This window comes from Indicator indicator, chromosome 1, assembly GCF_027791375.1.
Source record: "Indicator indicator isolate 239-I01 chromosome 1, UM_Iind_1.1, whole genome shotgun sequence".
Lineage (NCBI taxonomy): Eukaryota > Metazoa > Chordata > Aves > Piciformes > Indicatoridae > Indicator > Indicator indicator.
Window position 1 is genome coordinate 123,994,952 of NC_072010.1, and position 21,887 is coordinate 124,016,838.

General features: G+C 36.2%; 1 protein-coding gene across 1 annotated transcript in view; it reads left to right on the forward strand.

Moving 5' to 3' along the window:
- The window catches only part of DMD (dystrophin), an 851,798-nt gene that overhangs the window by 427,818 nt on the left and 402,093 nt on the right, over positions 1 to 21,887 (forward strand). The window contains exons 40-42 of the mRNA XM_054391265.1: positions 1,297 to 1,472; positions 17,543 to 17,690; positions 18,708 to 18,857. Coding sequence (XP_054247240.1) covers positions 1,297 to 1,472; positions 17,543 to 17,690; positions 18,708 to 18,857 — 474 coding nt within the window. The remainder of the gene's footprint in view (positions 1 to 1,296; positions 1,473 to 17,542; positions 17,691 to 18,707; positions 18,858 to 21,887) is intronic.

Below are 21,887 nucleotides of genomic sequence, written 5' to 3' on the forward strand. Positions count from 1 at the left end.
TCTAGGTATGTGTGTATATATTTATCTGTCTATCTCTCTCTCAGCATGTGTAGCAGCTATGCTCATATTTTACACTTCTGGGAAGCTGTATTTTGCCAGTTTTAACCAGTTCATGGACAAATTTAATTTCATGTTAATATGCAGATTTGCTCTGTAATTTATACTATGTGTTTAGAAAGACCAAATAAGCACATACTGCTGTTCCAGAGGATGATATGCTAAAACAGTTGGTTCCTTCTTGAAAAGGTAGATTTGGCATTTTGCTTGAAAGATCTTGTATGCAGATGGGATTCAAGCACACTTCCTGAGATTGTGAAATCTATCATAAGTATAAACCCCACAGTGCAGATTGCTGAAATTATTTCAATTTCTGCTTATTTTGGCAGTAAACTGTTGAAAATAATTTTACACTTCCTTGCTTGCACACTTTGAGGAACTCAAGTGAAAAAAACCACTCATGCTCTACTGATGATTAAAAGTATGAAAACATTTATTTCCTTCTTTATAAATATGAACTTTCTGAAACAGTTATACAATGTTAAAATCTAAGATACAGATTGAGAACTGTGTTGGTTCTAAATGTAAGGTAAGGTATGATAGATTTTTTTTTTTTTAATAGTAAGAAGTGCAGGACAAGTATATCAATACATTTAGTAAAAATTGAAAAATAGTTCATCTTGATTATCTTTGGGTAGTTTCTGATTTTATTGCATAAGTAGAAACCATGTAATACGTTTCCTTAGAACTCCAAAGTCTGCCGGTAAAAAGACAAAACCCACAAAAAAAAAAAAAAAAAAAAAACCTTGAGGGAATGAATTATCAGGCCTCTCACAAGTGGAGACAAACATGTTCTTTAATGGAAGCAGGACAAGTACTTCAAACAGTCTTTGCTTTATTGACATCACTTATTTTTGTTGATAGGAGACAGAAATTCCAGGCATGGTGCACTTGAAACTTTACAGTGTTTCACATGCTATTAAATAAACATGCTCTATACCTTTGGGGATGTAGAAGTAAATTTGTTAAGTTTTATTTATTAATTGATCTACAGAATATTACTGTAATGATTTATATCAGTCAAGTATACAGGGGCAGAAAAAAAGGCTGTAGAGATGCACTGGAAGGTACTCATTACAAAAGCATGAGATATGTTTCTGTCTACTTGCCTTTGGATTTTCATTTCAAATTCAAAAGACAGCAAAAACCTTCACCTCTTTCCATCTGTCCATTTTGTAATGAAGCGTTTTATTCAATAGTTGATATTTTGATGAATACAGGTGTTGGGTGTTTTTGCAGGAGCTCCAGGATGGCATTGGGCAACAGCAAACTGTTGTCAAAACATTGAACATAACTGGTGAAGAGATTATTGAGCAGTCGTCAACAGCAGACGCTAAGGCACTGAAGGGACAACTGGAAAGTTTGAATACTCGGTGGCAAGAGATCTGCAGACAGCTGGTGGAGAAAAAGAAGAGGTAAGTTAAAAGAGTGCAAAAATTATTTTTTTTTTTTAGTTATTTTAGACTTGCTTCTGACTTAAATGTTCAAAAGAGATCTCAGTTTCTGGAGCTTTTATGTTCGTAATGAATTATCGGTAATTAATTTCCACACTCGCTTTCATTTGTTTAATTTTTGTTTTCTACCTACTCTTGTCAGTGTCCACCACTCCTAAGGTTTAAAAAAAAGACAAACAAGTGAACACTGTTGCTTGAATAAAAGCAAGAGCAGATTGGAGCATCATGTACAGAATTCACAGTTGATGTATCAATTTTATATTTGATAATATATCATTAAAATATGTCCCTGTGGTATTAATAATACCTTAACTAGCTCATACAGTTAATTCTAATCCAATTTGCTTCTCATCATGAATTTGATGAATATCTTCATTTTGTAGATTGGATAAAAAGAATGCATTAGTTAATGGTATTTGTAATCACTTCGGGATCAATTTGCTTTTTCTCATGCAGCCGCAGGAAGGTGAAGCGAGTGCCAAATAATCTACAAATTGTTTGACTCCTTTAAACAAAGTATTTCTAATTAAAACAAGCAAACAACAACGACAACAACAAAAACCAACAACAACAAAACACACCACCAAAATGTTGCTGCTTAGGTTTTCTAGGTTTTTATAAAGCATATGTTCTTAGCCTAGGTGCTAAGCCTAAACTGGCATGGCATTCTGCACATGGTCAGTAGTAAAGCTTTCTTCATTTAAAACTCAGAATCTTTCTAACAGAATTATATTAATGAGTGCTAAAGATCTACAAGAACTAGTAGTGTAACAGTTTGGTTACTTTAACACTCATGTGCCAGTTTTTTTTTTTTTTTATTTGGAGGTGGGAGGCAAAATTATGAAGGTGCTCACTGGAGTGGTGAGGGAGTGTCCTAAAAGGTTATTATTTAATTTGATCATGATTCAAGTTTCACTTGGAACACATCAAAAGAAGATGCAATGAATAATCTACAGCTGTTAGAAGATACAACAGTGCTTTAAATATTTCTTCACTCTGTTTTTCCACGTTTTAATGGTATTACCTGTTACGCAGGGGAGTCCTTGGCTTTTATTTATCACCCTAAAAACTGCTCTTTTGTACAGTGGAAACCCATCTGTGTTTCCAAGCTTTAAATTCTTGTGTAAGTGCTAACACTTACAAAACAATAACACATCATTTTAATAGCCCCGTAAGCTACTCTGGCAGCACAGAAAAAAGAGATTGGTGGCTGAGCTTTGTCTGAGAATATGAAATATGTTCCAGTTGTAGTAAAGATTGGTGTTAAACTTTCCTTCATTTATTAATAGAAATGTGTATCAGAATGTTTGGGCTCAAGGCAATCCTAGCAGTATGTAGAATTTTTTGACACACTCCATATTTTAAGACAGATTAATATCTGTTAAATGGGAGTAATACAGTTATGCTGCCTTGATGAAGGCTGCTAAATAAACCCTTGGCCATGCATTCTTCCTTTTGGTATGTCTGGTTTGGTGACTGATTGGTTTGCTTTCCTCTGGAATGATAGTTTGTGTAACCTTGAGAACAATGACTGCAGAGATCTCAGTCAGCTCTGCATTACTCTAGAAGTATAGATAATGTTGTATGAAATTGATATATATATATATATATATTTCTGATGCATGTGGATCTCCCTACAGTACATCAGGGCAGAGGAGTTTGTACTTCTAGTCATCTCTTGGTCTTCCTGGCTGTGTCAGAGCAACAGATTTTGCTCCCAGACCTTAGAAACAGGTCATACTCTCAGCCTAGCTGCTACTTCCCAGTATCTTCATCTTGCCACTCACAGGCTGGGTTTTCAGAGGAATGAAACCTGGTTGACAAGAATATGTAACATGTTCTGGATTGGTCTCAATTATTGATGATTCTAGTCATGGAAAAAAACGTAGACTTACAGTTGTCATTGAATTTTTTGTTTCTCTTGTGGTTTGTAGTTCTTTAGTTGACCAAACAGTGAGACTCCATGATCGTAGATGTCTTTTCCAACCAAAATGTTTCTGATTCTAATTTGGCTTGCGGTACAGCCAGGTTCTTTCTTTTTAGGACTTGAAACCCATGCCACCCGAAGTACCTTAATTTTTCATTAGGAGATGTATGGTGACATTTCCAAGGATGCCCATGACATTTAGCTGTCTCAGGTAGCCATACGCTGAGTTGATAGTGGGAAACTTCCTAAAGTGAGCAGGTGGGCTACAACTGGCAACAAGCTGGGAGTCTGCAGTCTGGAGAGATCTCTAGAGGGATGACTGGGGTGTATGAAATCAAAGTGGTGGGTAAATTGAACGTGGAACAAGTTATTCATTTAATTCTGCAATACCAGAAGTAAAGAACAGTTGTTGAAACTGCAGGATACAGTAAAATTAATTATAAGACTATATATTTTTTAATTTTACATTTTTATTTCTGCATATCTGATGTTTGCTGTCAGAGAAAGTTGTAGAGGAAAATATTATCACCCAATCCTATAAAATTCTTAAATTAACAGCAGTGGATTTTGGAGGAGTATGAAGCAAATGAACTAAAGAAAGCAGATGGTCTTCTTTGCTCCCCTTGATTAAAATCTAATATTGATAATGTTGGTGGCAATCTGATATTAGCTTTTTTGACACACTTGGGCATTCTTCAGGTTCTGATGCACTGATTATATTTCTGGGGTATGTGTTTGGGAAATTGTCCAGAATTACTTTGTCAGTTTTCCTGAGGATGAGTTTTTAAGTGGTCTACTCTTTGTTTTTTTATGAGAACATAATATTGCTACTGCATTAATAAAGAACACTATACATTCAAAATATTTCCAGTAACCATTATGAACCCTGTGGTTGGTTGACTTGAAAAGAGAAGATGCATGCTGGATATTTAAGGGAAAATTTCTTTACTGAGAAAGTGATGAGGCATTGGAAAAGGCTGCTGTCACAACCCAGTATCCCAAACCAACCCTGGGTATTGGGGGAGGTTGTGCTTAGATTCAAAAATTCCCTTGGAGTAAATTAAAGTGAACCAACACCAAATAGCTGATGAGTTGAGTTTATTAGAGCCAATGGTCACTTGAGTCTTAAGGATGCTTGGTTGCACCTCAGCAGAGGCAAAATGGGAAGAAAAAGGAGAGGGAAGAATAGAGAGAGGGAGGGAGAGAGAGTTAAGAAGCCAGAGAAAAAGAAAGATAACACTACTCATTGGATCCAGTGATGTTTTCACAGGCATAGTCCAAGTTCTGAATGTTTCAACATGTTAATCCACTTTTCATAAACGGTTCATAAACTACTTGCATAATAACTGTCAGCCAAATAAACCCCATGGTATTCTGTAAATAACTGAAATTCATCATAGGTTCACTAGACACTGATATTAATCTAAGTGATTGTCTGACAGATTTAATGACTCAGAATTATTTGGACCATAAAAGGGAAACTTAATTAAAAGCATACAAGAAAACAAACTAAATCTTGAAACTATTTGAGGAACTTGTACTGCCCCTCAGTAAAAAGAGGCTGGTTTTTTAAGTTTTAAAAGGCCAGACACTGACCTCAGGCAAAGCACAGACTTAAAATTGGCTTTGAATCTCCTTTCTTTGGTACTGAAGATCAAGAGGTTATGCTTGAGTTATGTTTTCGTAGGATGTTATCTTTCATTTGCTTTTATCTAAGAGTTTCAAAGATGCAGAAGTTTGAATTCAGTGTTTAATGTTTCTGTATCTTGCAGTCTAATCCATCCAGCTAAGAAGTAGGTGAGAATGTATTTTTAGTCCATCTAGTCATTTTATCTTACTGCAAACTTTGGAGTAGACTAGGCAGCTGGATAAAGTGAAACTTGATTAGAAGTCTGATACACTGATAGTTAGCAAATTGAGAATTTAATTGAGTTTTTGTTAGCACTTTGCTGCAAGCAGCATGATTTGAGGGAGTCTACGTTTGTACTCTGAAACAGTGTTATGTGCACTGAAAAGGAGACTTTGGCATCTAGGGGAAGTTGCAATGGCCCCTTGAATAGATGCTACTAACCCCTGACCAAAGAGGGGGGAAAAAAAGCCCTGTTTCTTCCTCTTCATGTTCCAGTAGTCATTTGGAATGCAATGTTTCTAACATGCACCATCAGAAGATCTCTCTGCCTTTTGGTCCTCTGGGATGCATCAGCCAATACTACACTGTGCTCATCTGTGCTGAGTCATACCCCTGGGACACTTGAGTTTTAGATGACTTGGGGAAACAGTGGCTTGTCAACAGAGTAGCTGAAGTGCCTGGATGGTGGCAAGCCCCAAGGCAGAGTTGTAGTGTGGTGCTGCACTGTCACTCCCACTGCAAGAATGCATGGGCCAGGCAGACCTAGTTAATGGATTTCTATCAGGAGACTGACAAAATGAAGCTTCAGATCTCTACTCAAGCGAATTTGAAGTAGTTCTTGAAAAAAGGACAGAACAAAGTCTGTTTACCAGAATTCTTTCAAATACTTTCCTGAATATAAATCCAGGAACTTTCTGTCCTAAATAAAATTTTTTAAAAGCTCTAAATAAATTTTTTAAAAAGCTTTAAATTAAATATACTTTTTAATATTTTTCATATTTTCATCGAAGTATAATTTTTTTCACCATAACACCTTAGCTACTAGGGATTTGTTTTCTTCACTTGAACACTCAGTATATTGAATGCTATGATAAGCTTTTCATTGCAATTTAAAAGCTGGCTTAGGATGAAGAGATTTCATGACAGTTAAGTCAATAAATACCATTTTTTGCTTTCCAACATAAAATTAGTTACATATTGAATTTTCTGAATTTTCTCTTTTTTATGACTGTTCAGATCTCTTACAGTAAATCATTAGAAAATAATTCCTCTGGTAGAAATTTACACTGCATTTGCAAGAAGTATAGCTAAATCTCTTATTGTTTACCATTTACCCCTGACTTTCCTCAAGTTTCTGTGCTGTGTTTCATTTAAACTACTTTGTTTAAAGTTCCTTACCCAAACAAAGCATATTTGCACATTCTTTAGAGAAAGAAAGAAAGAAAATGCATTCTTACAGTAAATATTTTGTCTAAATTGACAAGTACTGTTTTGGTGGCTTCTTAAATTCTGAGTAATGACTGCTAAAAGCAATAATTCATAATCTTAGAAATACCATAAATACAAAATCAACAGCTGACTGTCAAAAATGTTAAAAGGAACCAAAATATTATTGGAAGTCAAAGTGGGAATATGAGTCACACATGCATATCTGTCCCACTCCTTCAGTTGCATGTTTTCTATCTTGAGCTGATATCTCCCAAATAAGTCCAATATTGCTTGATGCAATTAAAAACTGTAAGCACCTGATGTCTTTCACAAAGTATTTACAGGTTGTTATGGTATCATATTGTTGACTATGAGGAAAATAAATGAGCAGCAATATGCATTTTGTATGGTTTCTGAAATCTTTTAATGAAAATATAAGCTTACTTGAAATGGGTAGTGAATATTTGTGTAATAGTTAACCATTTTAACTGACAATGATAGTAAAAATAAATTGGTGTATATATATATATATATATTTATATATACACACACACACAGAGTATTTTGTGGACTACCCTAAAAATTGTTATTGATTCAATGTAACACTGTTAAGAAAACTAGTCCCTAATCTATGAAGTACCCTGCAGACAAAATTATATTAGGAAAAATAATTCTTCTAATTAATTAAATTTACTAGGTGATGTTAAACACTGAATTTTAATACATTCAATTCCAGAAGTATAATGTATATAATATTTATATGAAGAGCTGTCCAGTCAGCATAGTCGACCAAGTGGCCATATGAATTTAGAAATACAAACAGAAAGCAGCCATGTTTTAATGTGGAAAATACAAAGTAATGTGCCTGAGAAAAGCAGCCACTTAGAAACCCAAAATTTACATCTGAAATTCTGCGCTTCTGTGCCATAAATTTGAGGATTTTCCATCAAAAAGAGATGTGTTACATTTCAGGATTAGTGAAATAAGCCATTTGCCAGCAGAGAAGATGTTTAAAAGCTCTCTGAGAACTTAGGCTGGTTTCGAAGGGTAAGGCAGGAGCATACAACAGCATGCAGATCTGTGCTGGAGGTGGATCTTCTGAGCTTCATAGGACCAGCTAGTGAAATGACATCTTGTTCCTCAGTCAATTGCTTTTTCAGCAAGATGTACTCCAACTGCTTTCTTCAGAGCTGGTCTGTCCACGTCTGAGTCAACAGGTAGCTCATGTTCTTTATTCAGTTAGTTTAGGCTTTGGAAGCCCATACTCCCCTAATAACAATTCACTGTTAATTTGTCATTTCCACTGTGAATATAAACACCTAGAAATTACGTTTATCTATTGCTCCAAATGTCATTAGAGTGAGAGAAATCAGCTTGTTCAAAAGGTGTAGGCAGTTATAGAGTTAAAACTTTTTATTTGATTAAGTGGTTTACCTAGTATAGAGTGCTTTATTTTTGTGGCTTGCATAATATGGTACTTGTCATGCAGGATGTTATTTATAATAGAAGTAATATTCTAGTAGGCCAAGAACAAATTGCAAAATAAATTATGGAGTGCACCTGCAGCTCCTGTTCATTGCAATGGACCTTTTAGTTATTAGACTACAGCCTGTCCCTAACTAGGACAAGTAGAACATTTTTTTTTTTTTTTTAAATCTGAATTCTGAAACCTTTCTGTGCATATATATATTAAACATCTATCAAAAAATTCCTGGAATATCTTAGGTTGAAAGCATTCCACATTTCTCAGATAATAAAACTCATTCCTACTGATACTCTTTTGAATTAGTCATCAAAGTGAAAATCTTTTCTTTATCACCAGGACAAGTTTTAAATGTTTTAAGGGCTGTAGCTGAATTCATAAGGGTGATAAAACTGAGAGTGTACTTAAGATGATAAAAGGATCTTGCCAATTGCTCTCTCTGCTAGGAGACAAGAAATCTTTTTGATTTCTCGTTCAAATAATATGCAGCTCAATAATTTTTCGATCAGGTACATTGAGTTGAATGCCATGCCTTTTTTTTGTGACAGAATTAACATATATGAAGTTTTCCATTTCCCAGATTTATCTTTAGAGTACCATTACATCACTCCACTGAGCTATTTGCTTTACATATGAGGATAAGTGATAGGAAAACAAAAGAGTAAAACTGTTACTGAGAGCTTAGGTTTTAGGTAATCTCGTAAGGTTGAGGAAAGAGGTTTTTATTGTGTGGTTCACACCATGGCACTAGATCATTGATTCCCAGACTTTCCCTGAAATCAGGGAAGAGAGACTGCCTCAGAAAGATTTGAAGTTGTGCTTCTGCTTTTAAAATTACAGGGAGCCAGTTTGTCTTCAGTTTACAGTTGCAGTCCTACAGATCTCAGCATAAAATAGCATTTGCCTCAGCTTCACTACAAACAAACAAACAAAAAGGATTTGATTAGCTGGTTCTAGATAATCTCTTTTGACTTCAGAAGAGCATTTGACCTCTCAAGTACACGTACACTTGTCAGTGAAGAACACTGTAATGAGTGTAATGTTGTGTCCAATACAACCAAAAGGAGTAAGGCTGCATGCTTCAGAGAAGTCAAGGTTCTGCCTTGTCATAGTTTTAGGGAGCAGACAGATGCTCTTTACCCCTTCCTAAAGGAGTAAAGGAAAGCCCTCCACACAGGATTGGAAATCTAAATGGGATAGTCACAACTATATAAAACAATAAAAAAAAAAAACAAACATACAAAAATATCTAACAATTCCTATTCCACCTTGGCCCAGCTGTCTAGCCTGGACTTTCTCCAAAACCTCACTTGGCCATCACCATCCAAAACCTTCCCCCCAGCCAAGTCTCAATACCCCAGGCCCCACTGCTCCCATGCCCGAATGGTGCAGTAAAAATCAGCTCTGCAAGGTTGAAACCAGGACGCGAACCTCCCCTGCATCGCAAGAGTCCACACTGGGAAAGGAGCAGAGAGAGGAAAAGGGGCAGAAACTGACTATGCAGCCAGATTATATAGAAGATAAATATGCAATATTATGGGATGGAATAGCTTAATTTCTGGTGATGTCCCCGTTGGGATGGACAGCCTGTCCAGTCGCCCGGCAGGACATCTCTGTGGTTAAGACATCCCAGTTTGTGAACCCATAGCATGTCTTCAGAAGAGTTCTCTTCAGAGCTGTAGCACAGAAGCACAGGAAACCTTCCAGTCCAGCAGCATTAGGGCTTTTGACTGATAGGGCTTATGTTTCTAGAAATCCTAAACAACAGTTCCTAAAAACAGTTGTGCGAGTTTCCCTATTTGCTCTCTGTGGTATTTGCATAAGTAGTGTTGGAAGATTTTGCTTGTTTTACAATAAATATCTTCTCTTCCTTTTTTTTTTCTGTAAAGAACAATTTGGCACCAGTGGCTTGTGTTTGTTTAATCTCTAGGCAGTTATTTTGGAATATTTTGTTTATGAGATTAAAAAACAGCAGCAGTGGGCTCCGATGTCTAGTAAATATTAGGATATACTAGGTTAAAAAAAACCTCAGCTGTTTGTTGATTTAGAATTTCATTCTGGATCTAAAGCAGAACCTTTTATTTAGAGTCTTTTCAGAGAAGCAAAAATTTGTCTAGCGTTTCAGTTAATATGCTCATTTATTTTTAAAACCAGTATTTTCAAACTCTAAGCATAGTTATAAATATTGGCTTTTAGGATGAATATTGACTTAGGATGAATAGTTTCTCTTCACTAAGATGGTGAGTTATTTTGAGAGTAAAAACTATTATTGGATATCCAGTGCAGCAGTTTTTTACTAATGCCTATTTAACTGTATAAAACACATTGGGAGTCATTGTCATATTCCTACTGCTATTCCTGTCTACAGAAATCACCAACTTTTTAATTAGGAACCATTTTGAAAGAGGCCTCTGATGAAACATTTTTCAACTTTGGAGCACATTTGAAACATAAAAATTATGTAGTTGATTGCATCAGCTTTACTTCTGCCTTTATAGTATCAGGCAATAAGCACCAGAACAAGAGGACACAGTCTCAAGCTATGCCAGGGGAGGTATAGACTTGAGGTGAGGAGAAAGTTCTTCATGGAGAGAGTTGTTAGACATTGGAATGTGCTGCCCAGGGAGGTGGTGGAGTCACCATCCCTAGAGGTGTTCAAGAGGGGATTGGACGTGGCACTTGGTGATGTGGTTTAGTGATCATGAGGTCTTGGGTGACAGGTTGGACTTTGATGATCCTTGAGGTCTTTTCTAACCTTATTGATTCTGTGATTCTGTGTGATTCTGTAATAATTCCTGTTCTGTAGTGGATTTCTTGTAACACAGTTTATGCTATTTAATAGCACCGAGTTCCTATTTCTAAAAGAATCACAATTATTAGCTTCCCTATAGATCACTGAGTTTGAAGTCTGTAAGTAGCTGTAGTTTTCATACTGTGGATTCTGAAGTCTTACTTTCATTGTTAAGTCTTCTTTGAATTATTGGTAGTTTACCTCCATTCACTAGATGATAAATCTTGCTGATTACTTCACTGACAAGACTCTCCATCTAGCAGGCTTTCCTCTTTCGTCCTCAGAGCAAATCTGTTCCCTTTGTGAAAAATCATTTGCCATTGGCCAAAATACATTAAAGTAGGTTAAATTCAGCTACATGGTTGATCAAATAATTATTCTTTCTAATAAACAATAATTTAAAAATATCAATACACTCAAATATATAAAATATTTATTCATGTTATTATTTATATTTATTGCAGCTTTTTATTTTTACAACAACATCACAGATTTTTGAAACAGGAATTTTCTGCAGTTACAGCTTGTGAAATCATAGAAAGGAGCTGTTCTTGAAGACAGCATTGTTTAAAAGCTGCAATGTTGGCTTGTGAAAGCACACAGGAATACTGGCAAGAATATTTTGCCCCAGGAAAATAGGACCATAGTGTATGTTGTTTTCCAGAGTCCTCTCTGGAATGTCAGTGCAAGTCTTTCCTCTGACAATATAAAGAAATGTAAACCTTTACTGCCTAATTTGTCTATTGCAGAAACCAAAGCAGGTTTAGGATGGGGGGAAATGACGTCTAAATAGCTTAAATCAAGGGGAGATACAACTTGAAGAATGGAGCAAAGGCACAGCATCTCTGTATCTTTCTTTAGCTGGAAAAAGCTGCTGATCCCACTGGTACTGGTCCCATGAGGCAGTGGCTGTCTGTCCATGCCACACCGAGTTCTGTTACAACATGCTTGCAGCTCCAGACGGACAATTTATTCAGATGTGAAAAGTCTTAACTTCTGTCCTATGGACATTCTTCCACTGTTAGATCTGTGGTGGGAGTTGAAAATAATAAATGGTTTGATATTTGTCAGTTTTTGCTTTCTGAAATGTTTTTAAACCTCATGGGCCTTTCCACCAGGCCAGTTCTATTTTGTCTCTTTATGCTTGTTTGTGATCTAATTGTTCACAAGGACCTCTCTCGAGCCTTGAAACTCTGGACTTGAAGTCATACATTTAGTTGTGAAAATTTTACTTCTGAATGTCTTTAGGCTGTGGAAACATCACTAATTTAGTTCCACTTGCAGTAGAACTGTGACATACAGGTTGCTAAGTTAGGTTTTTTGTGAAATACAGTGTACATGAATGATAATCAGCCCCAGACAAGTGTGTGTGAATCATAGTTAATCACAGTGTTGTTAATGTGGTTCCTTGTGGGAAAATGGCTTTCCAGTCAGGATTCAAAGCACAGGGGGAACTGGGGCAAAATAGGTCAGCTTCCAAGATCTATAAATTAAGGCTGTTTTCCACAGCTGTGCCTGTCTCTTCTTTTCACCCAAGCTGAGAAGTTCCATGATCTGCAGAGCAGCATTCTGAGGCATTTAAAGACATGTAGATGGGGTGCTTAAGGATGTGGTTTAGTGGTGGACTTGACAGGGTTGGATCGAACTAGATCTTTAAGGCTTTTTCCAACCTAAATGACTCTATGTTACTATGACCCTTGGCTGGAACACTAGGGTTCTCCTTTCTATTACTATCAATGCATACTTCCCAATGTCCTTTGCCTTGTTTCCACAGGGTCTTTCATTTTCCAAAAAGAGATGACTAAACTCTATTTACCTAAACTGCTTGTAACCTTGAAGCATGCAATTCCCCTCTATCTGGTTCTTGAACACTAGCTGACAAAAAATTGTCCAGAATAAGGACAGATTTAAATTTATTGCTTACCTAATATTCCAGGTACAATCCATCTGAAATGCTTGAGGTAATAGCAATCTATGGATATATCAGCTGAGCAAGGAAAAAAAAGGCAATCTCCATTTAAACCTGTGCTGCCTTTTACTAATCTCCTTTGCATGAACTTTTTCTATTTGTTATGACTCAATGCATGATTTATTATTGGACTTCATAATACTTAATAATACATTCTGCACTTGCTTTTCTGTGTATATATTTTTTTTCAGCCATAATCACTGCAAACCCATTTCATGAAAACATATTAAGAATATTTATAATTCATAACTAATATTTCAAGAAGAAAATGCTTTTTTTCCTCTTATCTAAATGCATTGAATTGACTCAGGAAATAAAACATCTACCGCTTTATATTGTGGATGGAGAGTTTTAACTACCCCATTTGTTATTATCACTAATACATACTTAAATAAATTATATAAAAACATTAAATGTGAAGGTAAACACAGAAATAATGCTTCATATTTTAGAAAGAGAAAATGTCTTTAAATTGGGCTATATAGAAAACGCCTTGAAAGGGTGGGCTACTTATAATTATTGAGAAACATCATAATACTTTTATTTTAGAATATTTTCTTACCCAGATGTTCACTAAATATATTATTCAAGCTGCTACTTTTTTTTTTTTTTTTTAGTACAAAAGAAAGGATGGATTTAGAACAATAAAATAATTTAATGGGAAAAGATCTTTAAGATCATAAAGTCACAGAATCACAGTATTATCCAGGTTGGAAAAGACCTCAGAGATCAAGTCCAACCTATCACCCAACACCATCTAATCAACCAAACCATGGCACTAAGTGCCTCATCCAGGCTTATTTTAAACACTTCCAGGGATGGTGACTCCACCACCTCCCTGGGCAGCCCATTCCAATGGCCAACCACTCTTTCTGTGAAGCGTTTCTTCCTAACATCCTAAACCTCCCCTGGTGCAGCTTGAGAATATGTCCTCTCATTCTGTCATTAGTTGCCTGGGAGAAGAGACCAACTCCCACCTGGCTACAACCTCCCTTCAGGTAGTTGTAGAAGGCAATAAGCTCACCCCTGAGCCTCCACTTCTCCAGGCTAAACAACCCCAGCTCCCTCAGCTGCTCATCATAGAGCTTGTGCTACAGATCCCTCCCCAGCTTTGTTGCCCATCTCTGGACATGTCATTAATAGCTGGAGACACTTTCAAAAAGTGTTTGATTCTTGTAAATTGAATGCAAGAATGCTCTTTTTCAAGAACACCTTTGTAGTGATGTGTTCTTGTCTGGCTTTTGCTATCCCCAAAAGGCTGTGTCTTATTCATGGTGGATATCATCTTTTTCAGGTCTCCTCAAGATGTGGCTTGTTTAGTGTAGCCAGACTGTGAGATATGGCAGCTCAATAGCGAAGTCTGCTCAAGAGTTTTGTCTTTGGTACTTAACCCTGGCTTGCAATCTAGTGGAGAAAGGTCTGCAGAGCCTGTGAAGTGTTCATTCACCTAGTACAGAAATTCTTATCTTGCTTTGTTAAAGCAATGTAATAAACCAAATTACATGGAAGGCAGGTAAAGCACTAGCAAAAGTTTTGCTAGTTTGTAAGTTGTGTAAAATAATCATTGAAATGTATGCCCCATTGATTTATTTCATAGTAGTCAGCTTTCCAACAACAAAACTCCTTCCCTCTTCAAAAAAAAAAATCTTAATCTATAAAACTTTCTTACCTGTGACATGAAATCAGATGTTTCTTTTGATGTGACATGGAATTTAGTTCAGCTCATATGCTTATGTCCTTTTCACTACTAGAAGTTCCTCTGATGGCCTGTCACAACCTGACCTCAGACGAAGGGTTCGTGGGAGCCTCATTAGTGATACCAAGCAGTGACATCAAGATGGCTAGACTGATTGGATGCTTATTAATCACAAGTTAGCGCAGATCACTTTGATCATAGAGTGGTTCTTAAGGCAGGCAAGGTGATTACTCAGTATGTGCTGGAGAGAGAGAAAAGTGAGCTAAGATCAGAGGTAAGAGGAGAAAAGTATCACCACTCTGAGTTCCAGCAGTGTCCCATGTGGTCCATGCCTTCTTGGTGATGGGGGCTGCTGTTTATTGCTGAATTTCCCTTCATTCCCTACCTATGGGTGGTTTGGTGCTCCTGAAGAAGGACAGAGCACGTGCCACTCGTGTGATGGCACAGGTGCTTTGGGCACTGTGGTAGTGGCAAAGCAGCAAGTGCCTCTACCATTCTGGGTGACTGTTTCACCTTTGTGCAAGCTTGGCTGGGAAACAACAGCCTTGAGATGGCACAGGTGAAGTGTAGGCACCCAAGCAGAGCCTGAGCTCAGCATACTGCTCCAGGAACAGTCTGGCACAGATACTCGAATATAAAAAAAGGGGATCAGGGAAGTGGTCTGTTTGAGACAGCCAACTGTGATAGAAGCGAAACAGTTTGTGCAGAGAAAACTGTTGTGGGGACTTGACTTCCACATGACCAAAACAGTCTTTCTCCATTTTAAATTACAACCAGGATGATATTGTTTATAACTTTACAAATTATACTGTTTTTCTTCCTTCATTTTCCTCTCTAACCAAAAGCTTTTGCTTAAAACGTTTAGAAAGCAGCTTTCTTTTCTGTAAATAAATGTGGAACAATTCAAGTCACTCGACTGCTTTTATTGTCTGGATATTATAGTCAGGGGAAAAAAAAGTCATATAAGATTTTAGTGAATTAAAATTAGATTTCATAATGTAGGGTGAAATGTTTGGGGGATTTGGATATACAATTTTTTTTAAGATAGATGTTGACTGGTCTGCTTTAATACTAACTTTTAAACTATAGTTGCTTCAATAAAGGCTTTTAAACTGCTTGTCAGAGTGTATCTGTGTGCATGTGCACAGACAAGCATGTCAAGCAACTATTATTTTCAGTGTGTTTTGTTAGATAATGTAAAGCTGACATATTTATTCATTCTCTTTTGCCTGAAGCTTATTCATATAGCTTTTGTAAAGAGATACATTTCCTCAAGTTGGTCATCAGAAAACAGAGTTTCTTAAAAAAAAAAAAAACAAAAAAAGACAAGGCTAAACCCATTTAAATTCTGCTTTAATACATTTTTGCATTCAGAAATAATACATTAATAATGCTGACCTTGATTCTCCACTGTAACATTGAATTACATTCTTAAAATACTAATAAACCCCTTATGTGTAATAAATGATCTAACCTCTCAAACCCAGTTGGATCCTGGAAAAAAACTGTATTTTTTTTATTTCTTAAAAAAAACCCAATCTGGTTCTACATCTTTTGCTTTGATCTCAAGTAACCCTAATAAAATAACAGCAACAAACTCCCACATTATTATTAAATAGTTTATTAATTATTGTTTCTTTTTATTTAATGTTTCCATACAGGTAAGACTCAGTTTAGATTCTGTTTGGTAAATTATTTTGGAGAATAAATTATAAATAATTTATATAAACCATTTTTTTTCCTTCAGAAGAGATCCACTTGTATTTTAAATTCCCAGGGCCTCACATTCTGTTAATACTTTTTTGCTGCTGCCTTTGAACTTTTTCTTCATACATCTCTTGATAATTTTGAAAGCTCAAGCATGAAAGTTCAGATCTCCATACAGTCATGGGCAAAATAGTCTTACTTTAGGCATCTTCAGTGTTTATGACTTAGTTTTTCATCTGGATTTCCTTTAATAAAAGAAAAAAGGTTGTATGGCAGAATTTACCTCTTCCTATGTAATAATCTAAGATGAATTCACGTATCACACTTTAAAAATACTAACTGGCATGAAGACAATCTGGGTGAGAAAATCAATAGTTAAGCTGTAGATGTAGACAAAGTAGACATCTAAATGTAAGTGAAAGAAATTCTATCCTATTCTTTCTTAAAGTCTGTAACCTTACATAAATGGAATACCTCACACAAAGTAATGTGTCATGGCATCATTGTTCAAGCCCAACTGCAGCTGAGCCCCATGCAGCTCCTAACACAACTGTTCCACTCTCCCTGGGGAGATGGGAAGGAGAATCATGAGAAAAAGGTAAAGTCCTATAGGTTGAGAGAAGGAGAGTTTAATAGAACAGCACAGAGAGATAACAACTGTCAGAGAGATCAATAACACTAATGAAACAATACATGCAGTGGGGGATACAAAATGCAGCACTGACTGTGATGATGGCTCAGCTCAGCCCTCAAACTGTTGGCATTTCACAGTTCCCTGCTCAAAGAACCTGAACTTGTCCCAGCCAGCTCTTCCCTTCTTTAGTGGGCATGATGGCAGTATGGTATCAAATACCCCCCTGGCTGGTTCAGGTGGCTGTCTTGTCTGTAGCCCCTCCCAGCTTCTCATGAAAAGGGGAAAAAAACAACCCCAGCACAAACCAAAAAAAGTACCCTTGTCCAGGACACATGGGCACCAACATATCTGTTTGCACAGCGTGTCCAAATAGTTTGAAGTGTCAACTTTATAGAGCTAGAATTTTTACTTTCTGACACTGGGCTTCCCTATTGTTAGCTCACACAAAAATCTGGTCTGAATTGTTAACAGTTCTAGTTCTGATGCGCTTGTCTGCTCCCTGCCATATGCAATCCAAAAGCTGAATTTAGGGACATTACAGATTATGACTTGTTGTGGGGGTTTGGTTTGTTTTGTTTTTCTTTAAAAATTCATTTAATGGTATGTTAAGAGGATGCTGAGCTCATAATTTTTATATGAAAAAGTGACACACTTTTAACAATAAATAATAATAATATTTATTTTTTCCATAGCCTTTCTTTAGTATGGATGAACACTTCATTAAAAAAAAATATACAGAAATATTAATTTCATGTTTTTGTTACAGGATAGAGGAAGAAAAGAATATTTTATCAGGATTTCAAGAGGACTTGAACAAGTTGATTTTATGGTTAAAGGAAGCAGACACCATTATTAGTACTCCCCTTGAACCAGGGAATGAAGACCAGTTAAGAGACTGCCTTAGCAAAGTGAAGGTATTGTGATTCTTATTCCTAATATTTTCTTATTTTGTAAGTTATACATTGAATAAAATTAAATTCTGTCTTTGGAGAAGACTTTTGCCATCAAACACATGGCATCATTAACATTTTTTTAGATAAATCAAAGCAGTGGAATTGCAAAATTCAGGTACAAATATGTACTGATCATACTAAAATGAGGAAAGTAATGGGAAATGTACTGAAAGGAGAAACTTATTCTGCAGTATTTCCAGGGGATAAATAACCCAAAATTAAAAGTACTATCAATCTTTTATTTGTATTTCTTTTTTACAGCCCACCTTGTTCTTTTGGAGCTACACAAAACACATCCTAATGAAGCAAATAATCATTGGCTTGCAGTGTGTCTCATTTCATACCACCTGCTTATGTTAAAAAGAAAAACAAATATACAACCCTTGAAAAAACTTGTTTTAGTTAAAATATCCTTACTTGATATGTCAAATTACTTTGGCAATCCAAATTTGCAGTAACAGCATTATGGTGGAGAGGGGGTACTTTTAGAAGATGTCTTGCATCTTTTGGCATTCCTTGGTTTTGATTTTTAATGAATATTCACAAACACTCTTCAATGTGAGGTGAAACAGAGGATTTTCACCACGTATCATCTCACTGACTGTGTTCACAGCATGAAACGTGTTAAGACTCTTCTCCAAAATACTTTTTCATACTAAAAAAAGAAAAATAAAAGCAAGATTAAAATTGATATACACAAGCTATTGAGTGTCCCAATGTGGAACATATGTAACAATGATTCCGTACTTTGAGAAACCCCAAGTTTTGAATTTTAGGACTCTCTTTAGGCTCAATCCAATGGGAGATTTTAGCCCCATCCGCTGGGGAGTTTTGGCCTTCTGCATTCATAGAGCAATAGTTATTTGCTCTTGAATTGAGTTTATTCCTTCAGCTGATACACCAATCAATAAGGGTGAAGATAAGAGAGATGGAAATTCTACCACAGTTTGTCTTAACTGCTGTATTTGTCTGTTTCAGTTAAGAGTTGAAGAGCTGCCACCACACAAGGGAATACTGAAACGATTAAATGAAACTGGAGGAACAGCACTTGGAAGTGCATCCCTGAACCCAGACAAAAAACATAAGCTTGAGAGTGCACTGAAGGAGGCTAACCATCGCTTCTTAAAGGTTAGACATATCAGTGTTATAACTGTGGGATAAAATTTTCATCTGTAGCAGATATTTGCTGTATATATTTTCTGCTATTATTTTTTTTTCTCTGTATGAAGAGACATTTGTATGCATAATGAACCTGAGGAAATAAAATGTGTGCAATACACTACTGTGAGAAACAATGACAGCTAGCCAAGACCTGATGTGCCTGAAGTGATCACGTTGCATCCAAATATACTCCCTAAATTATAGGCCTGATGCTTAGGGGTGGAATGCAGAGCACCATTTTTGTAGTCTGATTGTTTTGAGGGTGCAGCAAATATTCTTGCTTTTGTGACTCATGTGTGAGAGGCAGCAGCAAATGACTGATTGTCTTTAAGGAAACACTTCCTCTTCCCTCTCCAACCCTATGGTGAAATCTGTAGCCACTCACATTCCACCAAGGCTTCTTCCAACCCCGAGCTTTGAGTTTCAGTTTTTGTCTAGCAAAGTACCACTGATTTTGCTTTCTAGGATCTAGGTATTCATGGAGAGAAATGAGGGAGGATTTTATTGGGGTTTATTTTTATCATATTGTTGAAGTACCAATCGTTTTTTCTTGGAAACTGGTGACAATGAGTAGCAGATCTGGTAAAGAGGTAGATAATTTGAATGCTTTCATTTAACTTCTGCTTCTCATGTAGCAGAAATGGTAGAAAGCATTGTCCAGAGAACCAGCACCCAAGGTACAGACTAGTCTGGTCAGAAAAGGATAGCGTTAGAATCAGCTGAAGGACTTCTGTTGAGCCTGATGGTAAAGTCACATTCTGGAACATTAACCTCTGGTGTCTGTTTATTGAAGTTACCAGGATGCCAGAGTGAAAAATAAGAGGGATTTGTTGTGTTTAGCTCCGGGAGAGTAAAAATAAGTGAGAACATCTCCTTCTAAGCACCTTACTAAAAAGACAAGCTTGTGGTCAAGAGTACTACACCTTGGAGATTTTTGTTACCATTTCTGTGAACACAGATGAACTTCAAGCAGACACCTGGGAAATAAACAGGAACCTGTTTGATAGGGGACTCTTGTTAGTTTCTTCCTAACAGAAACAGTCTGGCAAGGTTCAGAATATTAGCTAATGACTCAGACAAAAGTGGATAATAAATATTGATCACATTCACAAACTCCAAGTTGGACACATTAATCATTATTTAGGTGCTTGGACAGAAGTATCTCTTTCTGAACAAATGGGTTTCTGAAATCAATATATATAGCAGAATTCAGAGCACTTGGCTGAATTTAAGCACTGTGATTTGAAAATCTGAGTGGAGTGTTAAAAACACAACATTTTCTTCAGGCAAAGAAACCCAAACTTTTAGTAAAATTACAAAATACATTTTAATGAAATCTGTAATATGTGTTTGAATTTTACTGATTAGTCATATACACAAAAAAATTTGCATTTCACTGTCTGCTTACAGATGCAGAAATGTTGTAGATTTCTTATCACAGAGCAACTATGAGTGCTATTGAAAGTAGTTAGGTCTGGATAAAATATGGGGGACAAACCTATTTATCTCCTAGATCTAAGTAATGTTTCTGGCAAGGCTTGGAATTTGGCATTTGAAAACTTCCATTTACTCCTAAAAGAGATTAAAACCAGAAAAATGAGTTTAATTTGAGATCATTACTTAACCACTTTATTTTTATTTCATTTATCCACCTATGGTGACACGTAAAACTGTGTCATAGGTTGAGTGGGGGCTTGGCGGGGCAGGCTGCGGTAACCCAGGAAAAGCTGAGAAATTCCTTTTTGCACTGGCTCTTGGTAGCTGAATTGTAAAGAATCTTTAAAAAGCAGTATATATTTTTAATGAACAGAAACTCAGTTTGAAAATAACAAGACTCAAATCCATACATGTTTTCTGAAGGCCTTCTTTTTCTCTGAAGGTTTTCTATTTCCCATATGGTCTTCAAAAATGTTTTTAAAATAAGTAAATAAGAGGCAGCTATTTTTTTTTTAGAGTTTCTGCAACTGAATTTTTCCAAGGAAATTCAAAGGATTTTTTAATTTTTTTTTTTTCTTTTACTCACTATTTGGGTAGGAAGCCTTATTTAATTTTTTCACTTACTCCTCTGAAATAAGATTAGAATCATGTAAAGAAAATCCACAAGCCTGACAGAGGGACATACATTGTCTTCCTTGAGTTACAGATCTGTAAGCAATGATAAAAACTCAGGTATCCAAAGCTTGCAGCACTGGCACTTTTATATCAGGCAAACTTCTACAGGTCACTTGAGTATGGTTCTGCAGTCAGTTATTTTGATGAGTGCATATTTTTTGTGTTCCTTGAAGCACAGTGGATCTCATCATACAGAGATTTTTCTATCTCTCTGTCCCCTTCTAAGAGTGTATCTTTAATCCTTTGTTTCAAGCTGTTTCTTTTGTTCTGTTTCCTGTTATCTCTGCTAGAAATTATCTTGTAACAATCTACCATTCCCTATTCTCTGGTATTGCAGGATGATATTATTTTCAAAACATGAAACATACGTGACAGTTACATAAATAATGTAAGTCAGGACCTTATCTGTCATACACCAGAGTAATTCTCTTTATTTTAGAGAAGCTGTGACAATTTACACCAGCTAAGAACGTAACCAAATATCTCCTAAGGTTATGACAAATTTTGTTTTGCCTTGATCTGCCAAGCAGGGGAATGGGGGACAACACCTGTGAGTCCTAACCTTCAAGGTGACATATTTGAAATAAGTCATGTTCAAACCTTCTTTACAGTCAGAGAAACTACTGCCCTACAGCAATGGAAAGAAGCCAAGAAAAGAAATTGAGTATGAAAGGACTTGCAATCACATAAAATAAGCTTTTTTTTTTTTTGCTTTGGCTTCGGTATTGTCTTTGCTTTTAGGTGTTTTATCACGTGCTGGTGACCTTGAAAATAGATATATGAAGATTTTTCTCTTCCTTTGGATAGCAATAATTTTTAAATGACATTTCTTTAAACAACTTTATTGAATAGTGATTCTAATAGGTTGCTATCTCAGACATAGTT